Below are 19,828 nucleotides of genomic sequence, written 5' to 3'. Positions count from 1 at the left end.
TGAATATATATATATATATATATATATATATATATATAACTTTCTTTTTTGCAAAATAATTTAATAACACTTTTTAATAAAATAAATTATATGTTCAATTTCTTAACTAGTATTCTAATATTGTGTTTGGCAGGGGCTAGTGAAAGCACGAAAGGTAAAAGTGGATGGAAAGAGCGAGGAGAGTTGAAGGTGCTTAATAGACATGAAAGTGGTATGAAAGTTTTAAAAAAATGGTGAGGTCTACACTACAATGTTTCCATGCAAAATAGAGAAAAAAAAAGAGTGAAATAAATAATGCTTGAGTGTGAGAAGTATCAATAACGTATTATTTTATTAATTTAGTCCTAATTTTTTCCCCTTTGCTTGTGACTCCCAAAAGACATTATTGATTACTGACGTATATGATAGAAGTACTCTTTGATTAGTGACTACAAACATTGTAAGTTAATATGCCACCAAAGGCATATAATCAATTATGTCTTACTTTCTTTAAAAAATGTTTTCATAGAGAAAAAAAATCTGGATAAATATATTTTAAATAAGGGATAAAATGAGAATTGCGTTAATGATTAATTTTTTTTCTTATATACTAAATATTTTATCTTTTTTTGTTGTTTTTCACTTCAATCAAACAACTTTACTTTTAATTCTCTTTTTATTCTATTTCACTTCTTTTCATTCTATTTTTTTTTTCACACTTTCATTTTTTTCTTTTCTCTTTACCAAACACAATATACAAACAATGATAAACATTTGCCTTAAAAAAACTTGATACAAAAAATTATCATATATTGTTTGAGAGTTGAGACTTTGAGTATGGTGATTTTACAAATGTTACACAAAAATACTAAAACTACATTTTAAATTTGAATATAATTAGAATGAATTTATAGTATGTAAATATAAGATATTAATAATTTTTTAAAAGTCACATTTATGATAAGTTTTAATTAGTTGATAATATAAATTTTGTTGTATTATCCATATATGAAAATTAAATTCTTTAAAAATGTATAATATTATATTGTATATTTTTAAAATGTAGAGATAAATGTGCATATTGTCCTAAGTTGAAGGGAGTAAATTGAAGTTTTTCCTAAGAAAAATAATGATGACCACTATTTCGTCTAAAAAGTTTAATAAAATAATTAATTTGAATAAATCTTCCAATAAACATCATTATATATTTTGTATTTTGTTCTAATTATTAAATAAAATATTGATAACCACCATTTTTTTTTACATTCCAACTATTATTTTATATTAATTGTATTTCAAGTATGTAATTGAATCCTTTTATATTAATTGTATTCACTTTTTTATTTGATATCTTTTTAATAAAATAAAAAACATTATTAAGAAAATTATGATTTGCCTGGCGCACTTAACCTAAGAAGATATAATATTACTCCATTCATTTAATTATTATGTGCCTTGCGCACTTACCCTCGCATGCATCTTGTTTACTTAATAATTTAAAAAATACTATACTAAATCATCATCAATTGTTGAACGATACATTGCAATAATACGCATCAAATTTGATAATTTAACGAGAGAATTGGCTTTCCACGTACATTTTGCTTCATTTAATGAGGAGGGCATGCCGGCATCGCAACAGCAAGAACTTTCAGTGGAAGCTTGCTGATTTCTTGTCTTATGATACGACAGTGTTATATTTATAATATTTTTTATAAAAAAATTCTTTTTATCTTTCTACTGATATCTTCTTTCGTATGGCATATATATTGACATTTACTCTGTTTTCTCTCTGTATTTCTTTCTAAATTGTGAAGTTTGTTATATAAAAAATTACATAGAAATAGCATTATCATGTATGAAAATAAAATGAGATGATATTATATATATCCGTAGAAGAGTAGAAAACTCAACGATTCAACCTTATTTGGTTCAACATCTCAAAAGAGATTTTTCACATCTTCAGCATCATTTTAAAAACTACTAATAATTATAATTCACGTTCAAGACATGCATATCTTTGTTTTTTCACCTATTTTTTTTTTAAGACAGATAAGCTTTCATGAACTACTTCTATTTTATCGTGAGTTATTGTGTCGAATAATTGAAACCAAACATGCGCTAAATTATCACATCCGAAACGTGATTTTTACTTCTCAACATGTTTTCAAACACACTAATTGCATTGAACAACTTTCAAAAGAGAAGATAGACATATATATATATATATATATATATTTATTTTTTTCTTCCACTTATTTTTATGCAGAATTTTCATACTTAGCACTATAGTAATCTAACTCTCCTTGTGAAGCTAACTCCACATCTTGAGTTGTATCTTGGAGGTCACCACTTCCCTTGTAATGATATCTTTGAGCCACAATCAGAAAATAAACCAAGTTGAGGACTCCAATCCCTGCTACCAGATAGTAAAAGTAATCAAGCCTTCCAGCATTTATGTCATTTGTCAACCAATCTGGATGGCTATGTGTTCTGGTGACATGATGAACAGTGGTGACTAGTGCACTGCTAACATAGTTAGCCCCAGCATAAGAGCAAAAGAACAATGCATTGGCAATGCTTCTCATGTGCTCAGGGAATTGCCTGTTGAAAAACTCAATTTGTCCAATCACATTGAATGCCTCACACAGACCCATCAGGACTAGTTGTGGAACCAGCCACAGGACTGACATGGGGGCAATTCCAAGTGGGCTTGGATTTGCATTTGCCAAATCTCTTCGCACTTTTTCCACCAATGCAGCAGCAACCATGGATAAGATGGAGAACACCATGCCAATTCCAATTCTCTGCAGGAGTGTGATCCCCCCCTCATGCTTAGTGATTCTCCTTAGTGTTGGCACCATGATTCTGTCATAGAATGGAACCCACACACCTACGGTGATGAATGATATGACCCCAAGGGAACCAGCTGGGATTTGGAATTTTGCTCCAAGATGTCTGTCCATTTTCAAGGCTTGTGACACAGTAAATGTTCCTTGTTGTGCCATGGAAGTAAATCCTAGGATCCCTGCAGCCCAAATTGGGAAAATCCTTGCCAAGCACTTCACATCTTCCACTTGTTGGATGCTGACAACTTTCCACTTATTTGCTCTACTCCCATCAGGGTTTTGCTCCCCCTCCATTATTACAGCTGCTTTATTCAAACACCTATCAAAATATAAATCAGCCCATGTTAGTTAAAACATTTGAATATAATAGTCTTTCTAGCATTTCCCCCCATAAAATACTAAAATAATTCCAAAAGTTGAATCCAAGTTCTAGAAGAAATCATAAATAATATATAATATATTATTTTTTTAGGTCACCATATATCATTTGTTTGTTGATAACTAATTTTGACGGAAAATTTGACTAATCTTTTTTAGTGATTTTTTTCTCTCAATTATATTCCTTTTACTTAAAAAAAAAATTGAATTTAGCACTGTTTAAACCAACTACTATGCATATTATTGGTACCAACCTTAATTATTGGTCAATGATATAAGATAATAACACACGCACCCATAATGGTAGTATATAACAAAGTTATTGCAAATGCAAACTGGATACTCCACCTAAATGAAAGAGATATCCATCTTACTAACCTAAATTGGTTGGTCAGTGGTAGCTTTGAAAAAACTTGTGTCCCAGTAAGTGGAGGATCATAGAAAACCCCATCAACATGCTTCTCACTTGGTAGCTCAACTTTCCGTTTTCTATAAGCAGCCACTAGAACTTGTGCAATACTCGTGAAAATGCTTCCTTCTGGCTTCACATGCACGTAGATCCTTGTACCCACAAAGAACATGATGATAGAGCAGAACATACACACTGTTGGTATGGCAAAACCTATCTTCCAGCTAACGGAGTCTTGGATATACACAACCACTGTTTGAGTGATCAACAACACCACCGTGAAAGTGGTGTAGTACCAATTAAAGAAGCTATTGATACCTTTTTTTCCTTCATCTGTGGTGGGGTCAAATTGGTCCACACCAAATGGGATGCTACATGGCCTTATGCCAGCAGAGCCTATGCTTAAAAGGCAAAGTCCCGTAAGTAGAGCACCTTGGTGAGGTGTGCTAGCTTTAACACATTGGTTCAATGCTTGTTGCTGAGGAGTGCATGGTGGAGGATGCAACTCTGGTAACCATGCTGTTAAAGTCACCATCACCATACCCTGTCACAAAAAATTTCAATAGGAAATTCAATTATATAGTTATGTGCCTATGTGTATGGAATAAGACTATAAGAGTAATATACTAATATTGCTATATCTTTTTACTATTGATCATTCTTTAAATTTTCTTGCTTTCTTGTAATAAAGTATTGAACGAAAAAAATAAATATATTTACTATTTCAAAAATATCAAATATATTTAATTCTTTTCGTATAAAAATAAATAATTAAAAGATGTAGTAGGAGAATTTTGAATATTGTTTATCGAATAACCACCCAAAAATAAAAGTCAAAGACAAAAGACAGTAAGATTCTTTTGATGTGACGTTACGCATCATATCTATGAAATGATTTATCATGTATGTGAAAGGAGAAAGGTGGTTGCATTAGTCTGAGTTACAGGCGAGAGTGGATTTTATTCTTTTTGATGATAGACAATTATTTATAATTATCTTTGATATATATATATATATATATATATATATATATATATATATATATATATATATATATATATATATATATATATATATTTTTTTTTTTTACGAAACACTGATTTTCCATTTAGAACAACCCACTAATTCAACTTAATTAGTTTCCCCTTGCTCAAAATATATTGAAATTGCTATCTTTGCTTCATATCTATTATTGAATTAAGTCCACATGGACTCTAATTTAATCTCTCTATTAGAAAATTGCATGTCCATTATCACGTTGAATTATAAAATATGACGACACTACTAGACCACGTGAAACAGGACATGCATGATTATATATAGTATTCGGTTTTGTTAACAGAGAGTAAAGAAATAAAGTAGAAATGTAAGTTTATCTTTATTAAGGTCAACCACTTTTTGAGTTTAAGCCAGCTAATATAATACATTGATTAATATAATATATAAACACATATATTAAACTAGAGTTTTTTAAAAGTTATTATGAATCCCAGTAAATATGATGAATATTTCTATTTTTAAATAATTCATAAACAATTTTTCAATCATATATGCATTTGGTATATATGTTAATGACGCAAAAAAAATCTTAGGTAAAAAAATACACACACACGTACAACTCGTGCATGACTATTCACTATTATATTATTGTAAAGCCTTAAAATATAATCCATAAGTTGTGCAATTGCATTGTCATGTCTCTTTTATCTCTTTTTATGTTTCCATCCACGGTTCCAGTGACTCTACGAAGTGTCTGATTTTGAAATTTCAGTTTTATTGCATAAATAAATATTCTTATTTTAATTTATTACAATTTAAAATTAAATTAAATATATATTATTTATATAACAAATCAATACATCACTTTTCTACATTAATGTTATTTTTTCTTTGTGCATCGCTATTCATCACATTAAAATTAAAAGTTTTATTTGATGCTTTCTATATTTTCTCCGTACCTCTCCCTTTGTTGTAATATTTTGGTGCAATTTAGAAAAACAATTTCTTTAAATATAATATATACAGTTATACAGTAATGCAATGAGGGAGGAATGTATGATTACAAGTAAATGGTTGAGTGATAGTAGCTTATTTCTTTGATTTAAGATTTGAATCTTAATTGATTTTTGAGTTTAAAATAAATTATATTTAAAAAAATACTTATCTTATATGCACTTAAGGTTTGTGACAAAATTTAATCATCACTTTCAACTAAACGATTTCATATTAATGTCATCATTAAAGAAAAAAAAGTGATTATTTTTTTATTAAATTAAAATGGCAGCCGCTCCTAGTGATTAACGTAATAAAAGACAAAAAAATGATCAATTTGGGGCACACAAATCCATTTCACACCTAACCTAATAAGATAAAGAGATAAAAATAGAAAGAAAAAAATGAATATAAAAGGCGGTATAAAGTGATAGAAAGATAGAGATGATCAAATGATGAATGCTAATGTGATGTTTGGAGTGATTGATGATTGTTTCTGTATCATTATTCAAAACAAAAACATAGAACTTAGGATGTAAAAATCATGAACATGAACAACTCTAGGTGTTATGTTACAGCAAATTATCAATGGTGTTCTCCAAAGCCGGAAGTCACAGCAAATAAATTAAGTGGCCATAATAAAAAGAAAAAAGAAAAAAAAAGTTACAGTATAATGAAGCTATAGTGGCCCAGTTCACTCAGACTATTAATTCTACCAAGTCTAAATAAATCTAGAGAGTTTGAAAGAAATCTGTACCAGTAGAGAAGAAAAGGAAGCAAAAGCTATAGTCCGGAAGCGACCAACATAGGCATCAGAAATGAAGGCACCAATCAAAGGGAAAAAGTTGGTGATACCACTCCATATGTTGAGAATGTTTGAAGCATAAACTTGGTCCAAATGAAACTCTCTTGTTAAATACACCATAAAGTTAGCAAACAAACCAAACGCTGCTAACCTCTCAAAAGTTTCATTGCCTGTAACATTAACTCCAAAACAGTAAGTTATCTAGAAAAAGAAATAATATAGAGTATTTGTAATTGACCATTCCTTTGTGAAAGAATGATGGCATGATTATACGGAAGGAAATAAAAATAGAATAAGACCTAAAATAAAAGGCATGGCCTTCCATCCTTCTGGCTTCTTATTGGATGATGATCTTGAACTATTTCTGCTTAGTTCTTCACTGTTTTTTTCTCTTTCTGCTGCTGAAGTTGAAGAGATGCCACTTCTACAGCATAGAAGTGACCAAGAAGAGTGAGAGAATCTTTTTCCATTATCCTCTGAAGCAGACATTATCTCACAACAATAATCAAAATTTCTCCACTGTTTGTTTTGCTATAGCTAACAGTCTCTCTATGGTTCCATAAATATGTTAGGCATTTGGTAGGTTGGAACTAAGGACCCCAAGACACTTATTTATATAATGCTCAATGATTGAATGGTGTATCGCATACGTATATAATGATTATGCACCGTAGCATGGTAGTACGTATTCAGTTTGTGTAAGAAAAAAGACTAAGCGTGTGCTAGTGTTTAGCATACCGACTGATCATGCACGAGCGAAATGTACATGGATTGAGTGCGGAGTTTGCTATGCTTAGTGGACTGTGGGGACCATGCACCTACGTTTAAACCTGTTGCCAGTGTCACTATCTTTCTTTAACGGCCACTTGTTGCATGTGTAGATTATATAGGTTGCATATATGTAAGGATTGAACTCAAAGAAAAAGAAAAGTATTTTCTGTTTTGATTTTTACTGAATTGAAGTTACGATTGAATGTTGTAATCATTGTGTTATCCATGTTATTTATGAATATGCATGATTGAGCAGACTGTAACAGGTTTAAAAACTAAATACCAAAATAGAGTTATTCCGAAACATATTACTGACATGGGTTGTTCTAACCATTGTCGAGATCCATTTGCTAGTCACATTAACTAGTTTAATATCGTGCGGTTAAAGTCAAACTTGCTTTTTATTTTGATTAATTAGCAACTATGATGTCACATATTTTTTTTAAAAAAAAAATTGAAACTGACTTCTATATGACATGTGAAGTGAATTTCATATTTTATAGAAATAAGAAATTATTAAATAGTATAATAAAAATCATCAAATTAAGCTTTTATCTCATTAAGTGGTTCTATATAACGAATCTTTTACAACTATTCGAGACATGTTGGACTTGATATTTAACCATTTAATAAGGCTCAAGCCATACCCAATATCAAGTGTACGTAAAAGTTTCAATTGTTTTTAATTATATTATTTTATTATTTTCTATAAAAGCAATACATTACTTGCAACATGCATGGGACTCGATATTTTGACTTGCAAGACCCACTTAAGAGACAGTCCTATTTTTAATTCTTCTGAAAATATATGTGGCATGCATCAAACTAGTGTGAGTTTAACACTAATCACATGACATGAAACATGCTAGTCAAAATAGCAAGTTCTGTGTCAAGTAGGGGGTTAAAATCAAAGTTACTTACTAGTCTGTCTTTGATTTTCTATATGATATGAAACTATATAATTTGACTAGTAAGTTCACCAGTCAAGTGTAAAACAATCTCGATCATATAAAGAATATGTTATATATAGAACAACTCTATTTTAGTATTTGAAAGTGTTCTATATTTTTATCAATCAACCTTTAGTTAGAGGTTTTTATATAACTTCAATTATATTATACGTGAGAGTTGTATTATATTAAATTGTTTAGTATTTTTGGTTAAATTGATTGAAACATCTTATCAAAGTAACATCTATTATGTAAGTTGAGTTGATTGAATTTACATTAATGTTTCATATGAAATTATTCATACGAGTTGTGTTCGGCCCAAAAGAAGATACAATTTGATAAAATAATTACATAGTTACGATGGTAAACATGTAATGATTATAAATAGTGTGATATTTCATGTGAATAATGAAAATTTTAAACATAATCATTATTTGACTGGAGTAATCATCATATAAGTTTTTCATGTGAGCAATGGAGAGTTCAAAGACAACCTTTGTTTGACAGGACTTATTATCTATGTTTGATCAATGTGTTAAGAGTATTACTTGCAGTTAGTTTTTTTCAATCCAAAAATTGAGGATTAATGGTGCACTAATTATAAGTATCTTGTTTGGGTCTTGAAATTTACCATAAAGATTATTTGTGCATTGTATGTTTATTGTTCTCTTCTTTAATTGTTATTGTTGTTACTACTATGATTTAAATTACTCATATTATTTGAATCCCAAAGTTGCATTGAGTTTGAGGGGAGTCACTTGAGAATTAAGAATATTGCATTTTTTTTCTAGAGAAAAAAAAAAGAGAATAAGAAATTACATGTTATAAGGATCTCCTAAAATTCCAACAAGTCTCAATAATCTAACACTAATGGTGGCTCTAATATCATTTGTTGAAATTTTAGGGGATCTTTATAAAATATCAATAATCACTAGGAATACATTAGGAGAGATTATCAAGAAAAGTTTTAGGAATACCTGTATCTATAATGATTGATCAAACATACACAACAGAATCTGAATCCGTAGGTGATTTCTGATCTATGCGCTCTTAGGATTTGTTACGGGATGCTGTAGAGACTATGGATAATCGGCTAATAGTGTAACCGATGATTTCATGATTATTCCTCAACCGCAACCTCTTTATTCTTTAATAGGACTTTCGTAACTCTTTAAATGGGGAGAAAATAAACTATGTGTGTGACGACTCGATATATATTGGGGATCATAATCTTCTTATAGCGTGTTAACCTAATAGAGTTCTCATTATCCTCTAATAAGTCAATACTAACATACTTATTTAAGTTCATATCATTTGATTTAGTTGTATAGCATACTCACTTAATTTGATCACATAAAATAAAATCTACTAATAATAATTAGTTAATATAATTATTTTATAATATTAGTTTAAATTAATTATTGGAATAAAAAATTTCTAACGGGAGTAAACTTTACAATTTTAAACGAGTTGAATTGGAATTACCAAAACATTGTGTATCCCACTTTTCGCAACATAGTGGCAAGCTTGCAGGAAAAAAAAAAAGAGGAGAGATTGGTGGGTAGTTTGGCTAGCAACTATTTGGTCCCCGTGGCTACAAATTAAGGAATGCTATTAATATTATCTTCAATATATAATGACAGTTTGAGGGTTGAACAGGTAACATAGTTAATTAAATTGAGATCATAGTTGCGGTTAAAGTCAAAGGTAGAAGGATTTTGATGCTCATTCTATGAATTAATGGTCAGTGGAGCCAAACATTTGAATTAATGGTCAGTGGAACCAAAATTATATGCATCATGAGGTCTGTCACCAACATCAAGTAATCAGCGCAATGTACATGTGCACTGTTTCTGATAAATGCAGCACCAGTTAATTTGGACTATCGCAGAAGTACTCATTTACTCTATATATATCTGATTTTTTTGTTGTGTTGTAACTTGTAATGAAGGCCTGATGGTCACTTAGTGGTATAATTGAATTTGTAAGGTTTTGCACTGCAGATGTTTTTTTTATTAATAGAATTCGGGGATGGACATATTTAACCAATTGAATGCTTACAACAAGTTATGCACATATTTAACCAATTGAATTAAATTTCACTAGTTACTGCATATGAGAGTTTAATCGGATTGTTACATTGGGATTTAAATGGATCATTAGACTGTTTTGTACGAGTTGGGTATCCTTGTACCTTCTATTAAACATATCTTTATTTGGCTGATAAAATAATAAAAAATTAATTGAAATTCATCATAAATTTATAATATTTAGATATCTTATATTGTTTCCTTTTGTTCAAAAAAGACACAGTTATATATTGAGGTTTTTTTTTTTACGATATATTGAGGATTTTAGGTTTAAAAGCATTGTCTACAAATAAAATTTGACTTGCACATCCAAAATTGAGATTGCATTAATTCAACATAGATATTAATTGGTTTCATTCTTTAAAAAAAGTTAATTGCAACTGATAATTAATCATGAAGGAGAAAAAAATGCGAATATAAATTTTCGATCTGTATTAATAAGGGTATTAAATTTCATAAGATTGATATTTCTTAGAAATGTCTAAATTAAATATGTTTGGTATGCTTAAAATATTCTAGGAAATAAGAGACATAATTGTTAAAAGAAATTCTACCTTCGTGGGAATCTTGGATTCCAATTCCAATTCCCTCCCATAAATTTTTTTTAGAGAAAAACTTAATTAAAAAATAATTTTCGGAAATGTAATTTTTAAACTTAGTGAGAAACATAAAAGAATTTTCCTACCAAACACTGGTAAAGTTTAATTCATCAATTAGCCATGTAATGTGTGTTTTGACAATAGCTGATCGATGAGAACATCCCACAAGTGTTCCAAAAGATGACATAGCAATGGTTCTGACTTTTCCCAGATAGGAATCAACAACAGCAGCACCAATAAGGGGCATGCAATTGCTCACTCCACTCCATATCCCAGTAATATTTGAGGCACCAACCTGACCCAAGTTGAAGACTTTCACCAAATACACATGAAATTTGCTGTCATGTCAAATGTTGCTGTCCTCTTAATTGTCTCATTTCCTGCAAATCGTAAGTATAGTTATTAGCTCAACTTGTGATAACAAATGGATCATGATTATTAAGTATTATACACTTGCATCATTGCATGTACATTTTAAATTTATGTTTAGACAGAGACCTAAAACGTAAGGAATGGCCTTCCATCTGGGTTTTTTCTCTATTGCTCTTGCATTTGAGGAATCCAAATCATCTTGTGGTGACTTTTTTGAATTCCATCTCCAGCAGCAGCTGGACCAGAAAGATTTTGTGTCCTTACTTTGGTTATCCACCTCCATTAGTACTAGTTTTAATCAAAACTAGTTTTTAACTAAAGTAGCCTTTTGTATCTCTTATAAGACTTGCCTCCTAACAAACTAATAAGTATTTCCTGGAAATAGACTTACTTTTATTAAATAATTATATCTTTCTCATCTTTGTAGGAGACGTTTAAATAATAATAAAAAAAGATTATTTCTTATAATTAAAGTGGCCCAGCAACACTTACGTTGTGGGCTCGAACGAGTGCTATTAAGGAAAAGCATGCATTAAAATCAGCAATAAATTAAAAGATAAAGGATGTTAATTTCTTGCGATTCTAAACTTGAACTTGAAAATACAAGTTTGCATGCAATACATGCTCTTCATTTTATAATAAGTGGCGTGTAAAAAAATTAAAATAAATATCATTTTAACTTATTAATTTTTGTTGGTATATATATAAAAAATTATGACAACACTAATTGTCATGAAACGGAAGGAGTGCATGCCTAATCTCCTTTAATTAGTTATGGATACATGCAGATCATGCTTCTTTGGCACAACAAATGGGGAAGGTTCTTCTTAAAAAAATGGGAAAGGTTGACCACTAATTAATATGCAAGAGAAAATATTTTTTAACAATAAAAGGTAAAAATCCCCTTAATATTTGAATTCACGTATGATCATAAATATATTCTTAAAAATAAAGTATCTTTTTATAGGTAAGCTTTCTCTCTTTCAATTATATTTATTTCTTTTTGGTCTTTATATTTCTACAAATAATTTAATTAAGTCTCTCAACTTTTTTTTCTTTTAATTGGATTCTTAAACTTTATATTTTTTCAATTAGGTTCTCTTGTCTAGTTGTCATAATAAAAATTAACCACAAATACCTAAAAATACCTAATAAGAGGTGCAATAGTAGAATGATACTTTTGGAATGTGTTTGTTAGTAAAATTGAGTCAATTATAAAAGAAAATTATAAAGCCAAACAATTATAAGAAACTTATGAAAAAAATACTTGGTTTGAATCGACTTGTAAAAGTTAAAATCCTACAAAAATATCTCACAATTAATACAATTGTGCTTAAAATCAAGGACCCAAATTAAAATAAAAAAATTCAAAGATCTAATTAAAATTAGGTAAAAGTTTGGTGACCCACGGAATAATTAAACCTATATTTTTTCATAACACATATTTTATAAATTATTACATTAAATTAAATCAATCATTCAATTAATTATTTTAGAGAAAAGAGCATTAAAGCACCTTGTACTTTTATCCATTTGATGTGACTCACTAGCTACATATTTAATTTAAAAGGCCCTCGTTTAATATTTATAACGAAAAAAGTAGTTGTGAAATAAGTCATAATTGTTAAATAAAAGTATATGTGAAAGAAAATAATTGTTAAAACTTCAAATATGTAAAACATCAAAAGTTTTGAAACAAAAACAAGAAGCTAAAATATCAAGAATATTGATCTAGAGAGAATAATACTTAAACTTTTATCGTTGTTTTAGCAAGATTTTTATATTTTTGGGCCTCAAGTTTGTCATATGCGATTTGAGTGCCTGCATTTTAAAATGAGCTATAGAAATATAAATTAATATTATCATAATTAATATGTATTAATGAATTAATATCAATATATTTAATTTAATAATGATAAACTAGTATATACTTATTAATATTAATATATATTTATTAAATAATATTGTCATAATTAATATGTATTAATAAATTAATATTAATATGTATAAGTTAATAACAATAAATTAGTACATATTATTAATATACTTCTATAGAAAAATAGTTAAATATAGTGAGACATAGATCCCTAATGCTATCTAAAATACACGCTTCATATTTTTTTTTACATGAATTTTCTTATAAATGTGGATCCTAGATGTTAAAACAAACACACAAGTAATCAGCTAGCTCTAACCCACAATGTTCAAATTGAACTATATGTTCCAGGAAGAAAAGAAAAAGGTAAGGTAAAAAACATTTTCAAGGACGGGGAACTTGCCTAACCTGTTGTGGATTCCATGATTATGCTGAGAAATTATTCATGATGTGTATAATCTTTTTCTTTAACACTGGTTCTGTAACCATATATATATATACTGATCAGCACGGACTAACCATATCATATATGCCTTGTTTCAAAATCACGCTTGACCATTATAAACAAGTTTTTGTAGATTATATATATGCAGTGATCGTATATTATTTATACACTAGCACTGTTCATGACACATGCTTTTTTCCCCCAAGTATTTAACATTTTATTGATCTAATAGGCATGTTTGAGAATTTGTTGTAAAATCACAATTGAGGCAAAAATAATTTTACTAAAGAATCAGGATCCTTCCTTTTGCGTTTGTTTTATTATTATCCGTTGGATTTACATTGGAATGCATGTGACCATATTTCTGAATTTAGTCTTTACAATCCTGCTATAAGGAAGTAAAAGTAATAGTAATCCAACCTTCCATTGTTGATGTCATCGTTCATCCAATCTGTTTTCCCTAGCCTTCGAGTCACTTTCTGCACAATGTTCACCAAGGTGCCAGCATAGTTTGAGAATGCAACCAAAAGATATTGCAATGAGTTACCTACACTTTTCATCTTCTCTGGCGATTCGCTGTTGTAGAACTCAATGTGTCCAACAATGGTGAACACTTCACAAAACCCTAGTAACACGAATTGGTGCACCCCTTCTTCGCCCTTCCACAAACCCTGCACTCAACATTGTGAGAACTGAGAAGATGTTACCAATTATGATCTTTTGAAGGCTTGTGAGCCCTTCTTCTTTTTGGTGATTTTTGCGAGAGATGGTTGCATGAAGAGTTCATAGCATGGGATCCATATGCCAATGGTGATTAAGGACACTACACTGAATGATGCAGAAGGGATTTCAAAGTGGGGTCCTATGTGAAGGTCCATTTTCATGGCTTGGGATACTGGAAAGGTGCTTTGTTGTGCATTGGGTATGAAACAGAGGATACCAGAAGCCCAAATTGGAAGAATTTTAATCAAACATTTGACTTCAACTTGCTGAATGATGCAAAGCCTCCTTGAGTTTGTGACTTGACCTTGTGAATCAAGTTCATTGTCTTGTATTAGAGCAGTTTGTTTAAACACCTGTGCAAAAAATCAAAATCTTGACTACACAATTAGCAAGGAGTTTGCCCTTAATTAATTAGACAAATAATGACATTTTCCCCAGTTTTTTTGCCATACTCCCATATGCTAAAGAGTTTAAATTTTATGTACAGTAATCATAAATAAATTTTTTTATATTGACAACTAATTAAAAATTATAATAAGTATGATTTTAAAGATATTTATAATAAAACTCAACACATTTATTGTATTTGACAGTTTGATGATGGTATAATTTTTTTTATTAAACTGCAACGTTCCTTTATACAAACTATTTACTCGTGAAAAGAAACAAAAAAGTTATTTTTTTTTTAATTTTGTAATTCTGTAATATTATATTTGGGAAGACATTTCACTTAGTTTTTAATTTTTTTTATTAACTAAAAAATTCATTTGTTTGTTTCATAAATAAATTTATTTTATAATTTTTCAATTGTTTGTTTCATAAATAAATTTATTTTATAATTTTTCAATAATTTTTAGTATTTTTTAAACTTTACTTGAGGTAGCGTTTTTTAAAACACTAACATCTAATTTTTTTTATTTTTTTATTTTTATCCTTAATATATTTATTAAATTTTTTGTTTATTTTTTATAATTACTAAATATGATTTATTTTTTATAATAAAAATATATTGAAAATATCTTTAAAAACATTTATTTAATAGTTATTTTTTACTTTAATAATAAGAATTGATATTTTTCTTATTTATGACTTGTAAATATGAAAAATAATGATTAAAATAAAAAAGATCCAGAAAAATATCAAAAATATAAATAAGGAAGATTTTTTTGCATTAAGCTCAAGTCCACTCTAGCAACTATAATAGGGATCAAGCCAAGGAGGAAAGACACAGCGAGTCTAAGAACACTTTAATACACGCTTAAAGCCTGAGAACTCTCACTTAGGAAATTCTTTCTTTTCTTTCATCATTTTCTATTCCCTTTTTCCATCTCTTCTCCTCCATCAAAATCCTTAATTAAGATTTGGCAGGCCTAAAAAGCCAAAAGATGTATTGTATACTTCATATCTATCAATGCAAACTTGTGTTTTCTTTTTTATTATCCTTTCTTGCTTTTAATTTCATGCATCATTCATCTTTGCATAATTTTTGGGGCTTGGGTGTTCGACAGAAGATAATCCTTAATAGAAATACAAGAAATTTTTTGCATGCATCTGTTTTAAGAAGTAGTCGCTCGATAGAGGATAATTTCTTATAGAACTAAAAGGAAGATGTATCTTAATAAAATCATTGCTAGACATAGAGTGATTGCATTATGTCCATGCTTCAAAGCAAGCATCTAGAATTAGAACTTCATGCATCTTATCTGTTGATTATTTGCAAAGACATTTGGGAGATAGATAGGTAAGATAGACTTGTTATCATGAGACATCAGGGACAAGTATTTTAATAGATGTGAATAGAAAAAATTCACCTAATTGATAGAGAAAAATCTCAAATAATACATCTTAGGCAAATAGGACATACTAGGTCCTAAAATTCTCATCCCATTGAATTTCCTATTATTTCTTCTGTTTTCTATTAATAGTTATTATTTTATACTCTACTCTTTTAAATTTATCTTTTATATCTCATCTTATCTTTTTATCTTATAAATTGGAAATCATCCGACATAAATATAAAACAAAGTCCCTCAATGAACTTCCAAGTCTTTATTACTTGGACATTTGGTGTACTTGCCAATCAGTTAACAATCCTTTTTAAATAAATTAGAATTTTCCTATTACTTAATATGAAATAATAGATCATAGGTTTATTCTAATTTATTTTATTTTTTATATTATGTTTTTTATATTTTTATATTACATTCTTAATTTAAGAATTATACTATTTATTTTATTGCTATAGCATTAGAAACCAAGACATTGATAATGATAGATGATAAGTTTTTTTTTCTTACTATAATTTTTTTGTTATACTATTTATTTTAACTATTGTACCACTTATAATATTTAATTATTATTTAAACACTATATTTTATCTATTTTTTAATTCTATATTAGATTATTTATTTTAACTACTATACTAATTAACATAATAAAAGTATAATGTCTACTAAATATATATATTTTTATATTATTTTAAACTTGACTGAACATATTTTAAGAAATAATATAAGATTAATAGTATAATACTTCACATGAAAAAATATAACATAAAATAATAGAATATAAATATATTTATTAGTTATTTTATATTTTTTAAGTTACTTTAGTAATTATTTATTAAATATTTTTAATTTAATAAATTAATTTTTTAACTTTTAAGTTACTAAGTAACTTTTCAGCTTCTCACTAATTTTATCGAAAATAACCTAAGAAATATTATTGTAATTAGAAGAGAACTAAATATTTACGTAATGTAAATCGTAATTAGAAGAGAAAGCTATTTTTTTATATATAGCATAGTCATATCACGATATTCAATAACAGAGAAAGATTGGCAACATTACCTAAGTTGTTTGGTTAAAGGAATCTTCAGGTCTTCGTCATCTTTTAGTGGGGGATCATAGTAAGCATTCTCTTCATTCGATGGATTTTGGAGGCGATACTTCTTACAAGCTGCAGCAAATTAACACTTGTGCGATACTAGAAAATATGCTTCACTCTGTGGAACGTAGGCATAAACTCTTGTTCCTGCGAAAAATAAGATAACTGCACATACCATGAGCAAACCTAGTGTGCCAAACCCCAATACCCAGTTTTTGTTTTGGATGTAAACTATTATAGTCAAACTGGTCAATTGGACCAACGTTTGTGCAGTGTAGTACCAGCTAAAGAAGTTGCTTACTCCTTTCTTTCCTTCAGAAGAAGTTGTGTCAAATTGGTCAATGGCAAATGTAATAGAGCATGGTTTGATTCCACCTGTGCCTACGGCCATCCAACTCAGCCCTAAAATTAAGATGGCAATCTGAGTAGTCGTTGGGGTAAGACGCACTTGCTGGCCAGAAGGGTCAGATGTGCATCTTGGGGGATGAAATTGTGGCACCCAGGCTGTTAGTGTTAGTATCAGCATTCCCTAATTAATCGCCAACAGAGCAAAAGATTAAGTCATGCTCATCCACAAAAAAGACAAGCTGAGTTCTTTTATTTAATTGTGCATATTTCACATAATTTGATTTTAAAAGTTATTTTCATGACATTTTAATTTTTACGATCTGACAATCATATGTGGGTACAGTTTTGGCTATCACTTAAGCACTTAATGTGTTAATTTAATTATTTTAACGATATTAAATGATATCAACTGATAATAAAATGATTAAATTGATTGATTATATATTATTTCAGTGACAATTTTATTAATATTTTAATTTTAGGAACTAAATTAATTAATAATTTATAATTTTAGAGACTATATATTTTGTTATTTACTAATTTCAGTGGCTACTTTAAGTGACAACTACAATTTTAGGGACTGAACGAGTAATGCGAACAAAATGGTAACTTTTGTTAATTTTATGAATTTGTAAGGTGAGGGAATGAAATCAGTGTAAAGTGATGTTGCCTGAAATCAGGACTTATACCAAATTTAATCCTAACAACTAAGATTTCAAATTAAATTAACATGCATGTAAGGTTTGGTATATGTTACATGTGTTTTGACAATAATGGATGAAAGCATACCGCAAGTGTTCGAAAAGATGATATGGCAATGGTTCTGAATTTTCCCAAATAGGAATCAGCAACAGCTGCACCAATAAGTGGTATGCAATTGCTCACTCCACTCCATATCCCAATAATATTTGAGGCACCAACCTGACCCAAGTTGAAGAATTTCACCAAATACACCATGAAATTGCTGTCATGCCGAATGCTGTCCTCTCAATTGTCTCATTTCCTGCAAATCGCTTAGTTAATTATTAGATCAACTTGTGATAACAAATGGAACATCATTAAATATATTGTATACTTGCATGTACATTTTACGTTTAGATAGAGACCTAAGATGTAAGGAATGGCCTTCCATCCAGGTTTTTTCTCCATTGCTCATGCATTTGAGGAACCCAAATCATTATGTGGTGGTTTTTTTGAATTCCATCTCCTGCAGCAGCTGGACCAGAAAGATTTTGTGTCCTTTCTTTGGTTATCCACCTCCATTAGTACTGGTTTTAACCAAAGTATCTTTTGTATGTCTTATAAGACTTGCCTCCTAACAAACGAATAAGTACTTGTTGGAAATAGACTTATAATTTGATTAAATAATTATTTCTTTCTCAGCTTTCAAAGAGACGTTAAATTAATAAAAAAAGATATATTGTTTCTTATAATTAAGGGTTACCAAAAAACTGAAGAAAAAAATGCCCAACAGCAGTTACGGTGTGGGCACAAAAGAGTACTATTAGGGAAAGGCATGCATGAAAATCAGCGATAAGAAAGAAAAAAAAGAAGATAAAGGATGTTTCTTGCAAGTGTAAACTTGAACGTGAAAATACAAGTTTGCATGCAGTACGTAGACATGCCTAATCTCTTTTAATTAGCTACGGTTACATGCATTTGTCATGCTTATGTAGTCGTTGGGGCAATGCTTTACCTGATTGATAAAAATTTTACCTGATTACTTGGATTCAATGCTTCTCGAGGCTATTAAAATCTTTTTAATAAAGCTCAACAAATAGGCGGAAGGTTGGCCACTAATTAGTAAACAAGAAAATATTATATTGTTTAGCCTTCCTTAGTTAGTTGAATAGTTGTAAGAATTATTGTAAAGTTATTATTATCGTCTGCCTCAAGTATACGATGAAAAAAATACACATTAATTAACTAAGAAAGTTGATTATATCATTTTAAATTAAAATATAATTTTTTTCAATTTATCTTTTATTGCAACTTGATATCAAAGATAAAAAAAGAGTTATTGAAATTACATCTCAATTAAATGAATGATATTTTAGAGATAATAACATTAAATTAAATAAGATAAAATTAATTTAAATTTTTTTATATTTGAGACCAAGAAAAAACATATATATTTTTTTTTATATTTGAGGCAAAATTGCTTGCTTTTTTTTATCTCTACCAAAGAGAGAGGGGAAAACTGTATGTTAGACTTTTTTTGTTAATGTTACATTTTTGTTTTATAAAAAGTTAAAAATTAATGCTAAGTATTTTGTTGTTGGTGAATGCCTTAAGCTTGGGCAGTAATAATCTTAATTTTGGACTAGTCCTGACTTCAACACACTTAAAAGTTTTT

At 29.0% G+C, this 19,828-nt stretch overlaps 2 protein-coding genes across 2 annotated transcripts; both read right to left on the bottom strand.

Annotated features, from left to right (window-relative positions):
* Positions 1 to 2,105: 2,105 nt before the first annotated feature.
* On the bottom strand, positions 2,106 to 7,032 carry LOC100815154 (protein NRT1/ PTR FAMILY 2.13). The gene is made up of 4 exons (XM_003519730.5): positions 6,712 to 7,032; positions 6,365 to 6,582; positions 3,585 to 4,159; positions 2,106 to 3,147 (listed from the first exon to the last, which is right to left on the bottom strand). The coding sequence occupies exons 1-4, from the start codon at positions 6,899 to 6,901 to the stop codon at positions 2,241 to 2,243; spliced, it is 1,890 nt and encodes a 629-aa protein (XP_003519778.1). The 5' UTR covers positions 6,902 to 7,032; the 3' UTR covers positions 2,106 to 2,240.
* Positions 7,033 to 13,892: 6,860 nt separating this feature from the next.
* On the bottom strand, positions 13,893 to 18,621 carry LOC102667624 (protein NRT1/ PTR FAMILY 2.13). Its single transcript, XM_006575721.1, has 4 exons — positions 18,565 to 18,621; positions 18,262 to 18,393; positions 17,300 to 17,653; positions 13,893 to 14,186 (listed from the first exon to the last, which is right to left on the bottom strand). The coding sequence occupies exons 1-4, from the start codon at positions 18,619 to 18,621 to the stop codon at positions 13,893 to 13,895; spliced, it is 837 nt and encodes a 278-aa protein (XP_006575784.1).
* Between the last annotated feature and the right edge of the window lie 1,207 nt (positions 18,622 to 19,828).

The sequence above is a fragment of the Glycine max genome, chromosome 2, assembly GCF_000004515.6.
Source record: "Glycine max cultivar Williams 82 chromosome 2, Glycine_max_v4.0, whole genome shotgun sequence".
NCBI classification, from domain to species: Eukaryota; Viridiplantae; Streptophyta; class Magnoliopsida; order Fabales; family Fabaceae; genus Glycine; species Glycine max.
The sequence above is the reverse complement of the archived record's forward strand: the minus strand, read 5'-3'. Positions and strand labels throughout refer to the sequence as shown.

Excerpts from the sequence above, each read along its gene's own strand:
- LOC100815154 (XM_003519730.5), bottom strand. The coding sequence starts at position 6,901 with ATGTCTGCTTCAGAGGATAATGGAAAAAGATTCTCTCACTCTTCTTGG. Across the intron at positions 6,583-6,711 it reads GGCCATGCCTTTTATTTTAG|GCAATGAAACTTTTGAGAGG; the intron begins GTCTTATTCTAT and ends TTAATGTTACAG. Across the intron at positions 3,148-3,584 it reads CCACTGACCAACCAATTTAG|GTGTTTGAATAAAGCAGCTG; the intron begins GTTAGTAAGATG and ends ATATTTTGATAG.
- LOC102667624 (XM_006575721.1), bottom strand. The coding sequence starts at position 18,621 with ATGGAGAAAAAACCTGGATGGAAGGCCATTCCTTACATCTTAGGTCTC. Across the intron at positions 18,394-18,564 it reads TCTTAGGTCTCTATCTAAAC|GTTGGTGCCTCAAATATTAT; the intron begins GTAAAATGTACA and ends AACTTGGGTCAG. Across the intron at positions 14,187-17,299 it reads GCACACTAGGTTTGCTCATG|GGTTTGTGGAAGGGCGAAGA; the intron begins GTATGTGCAGTT and ends TGTTGAGTGCAG.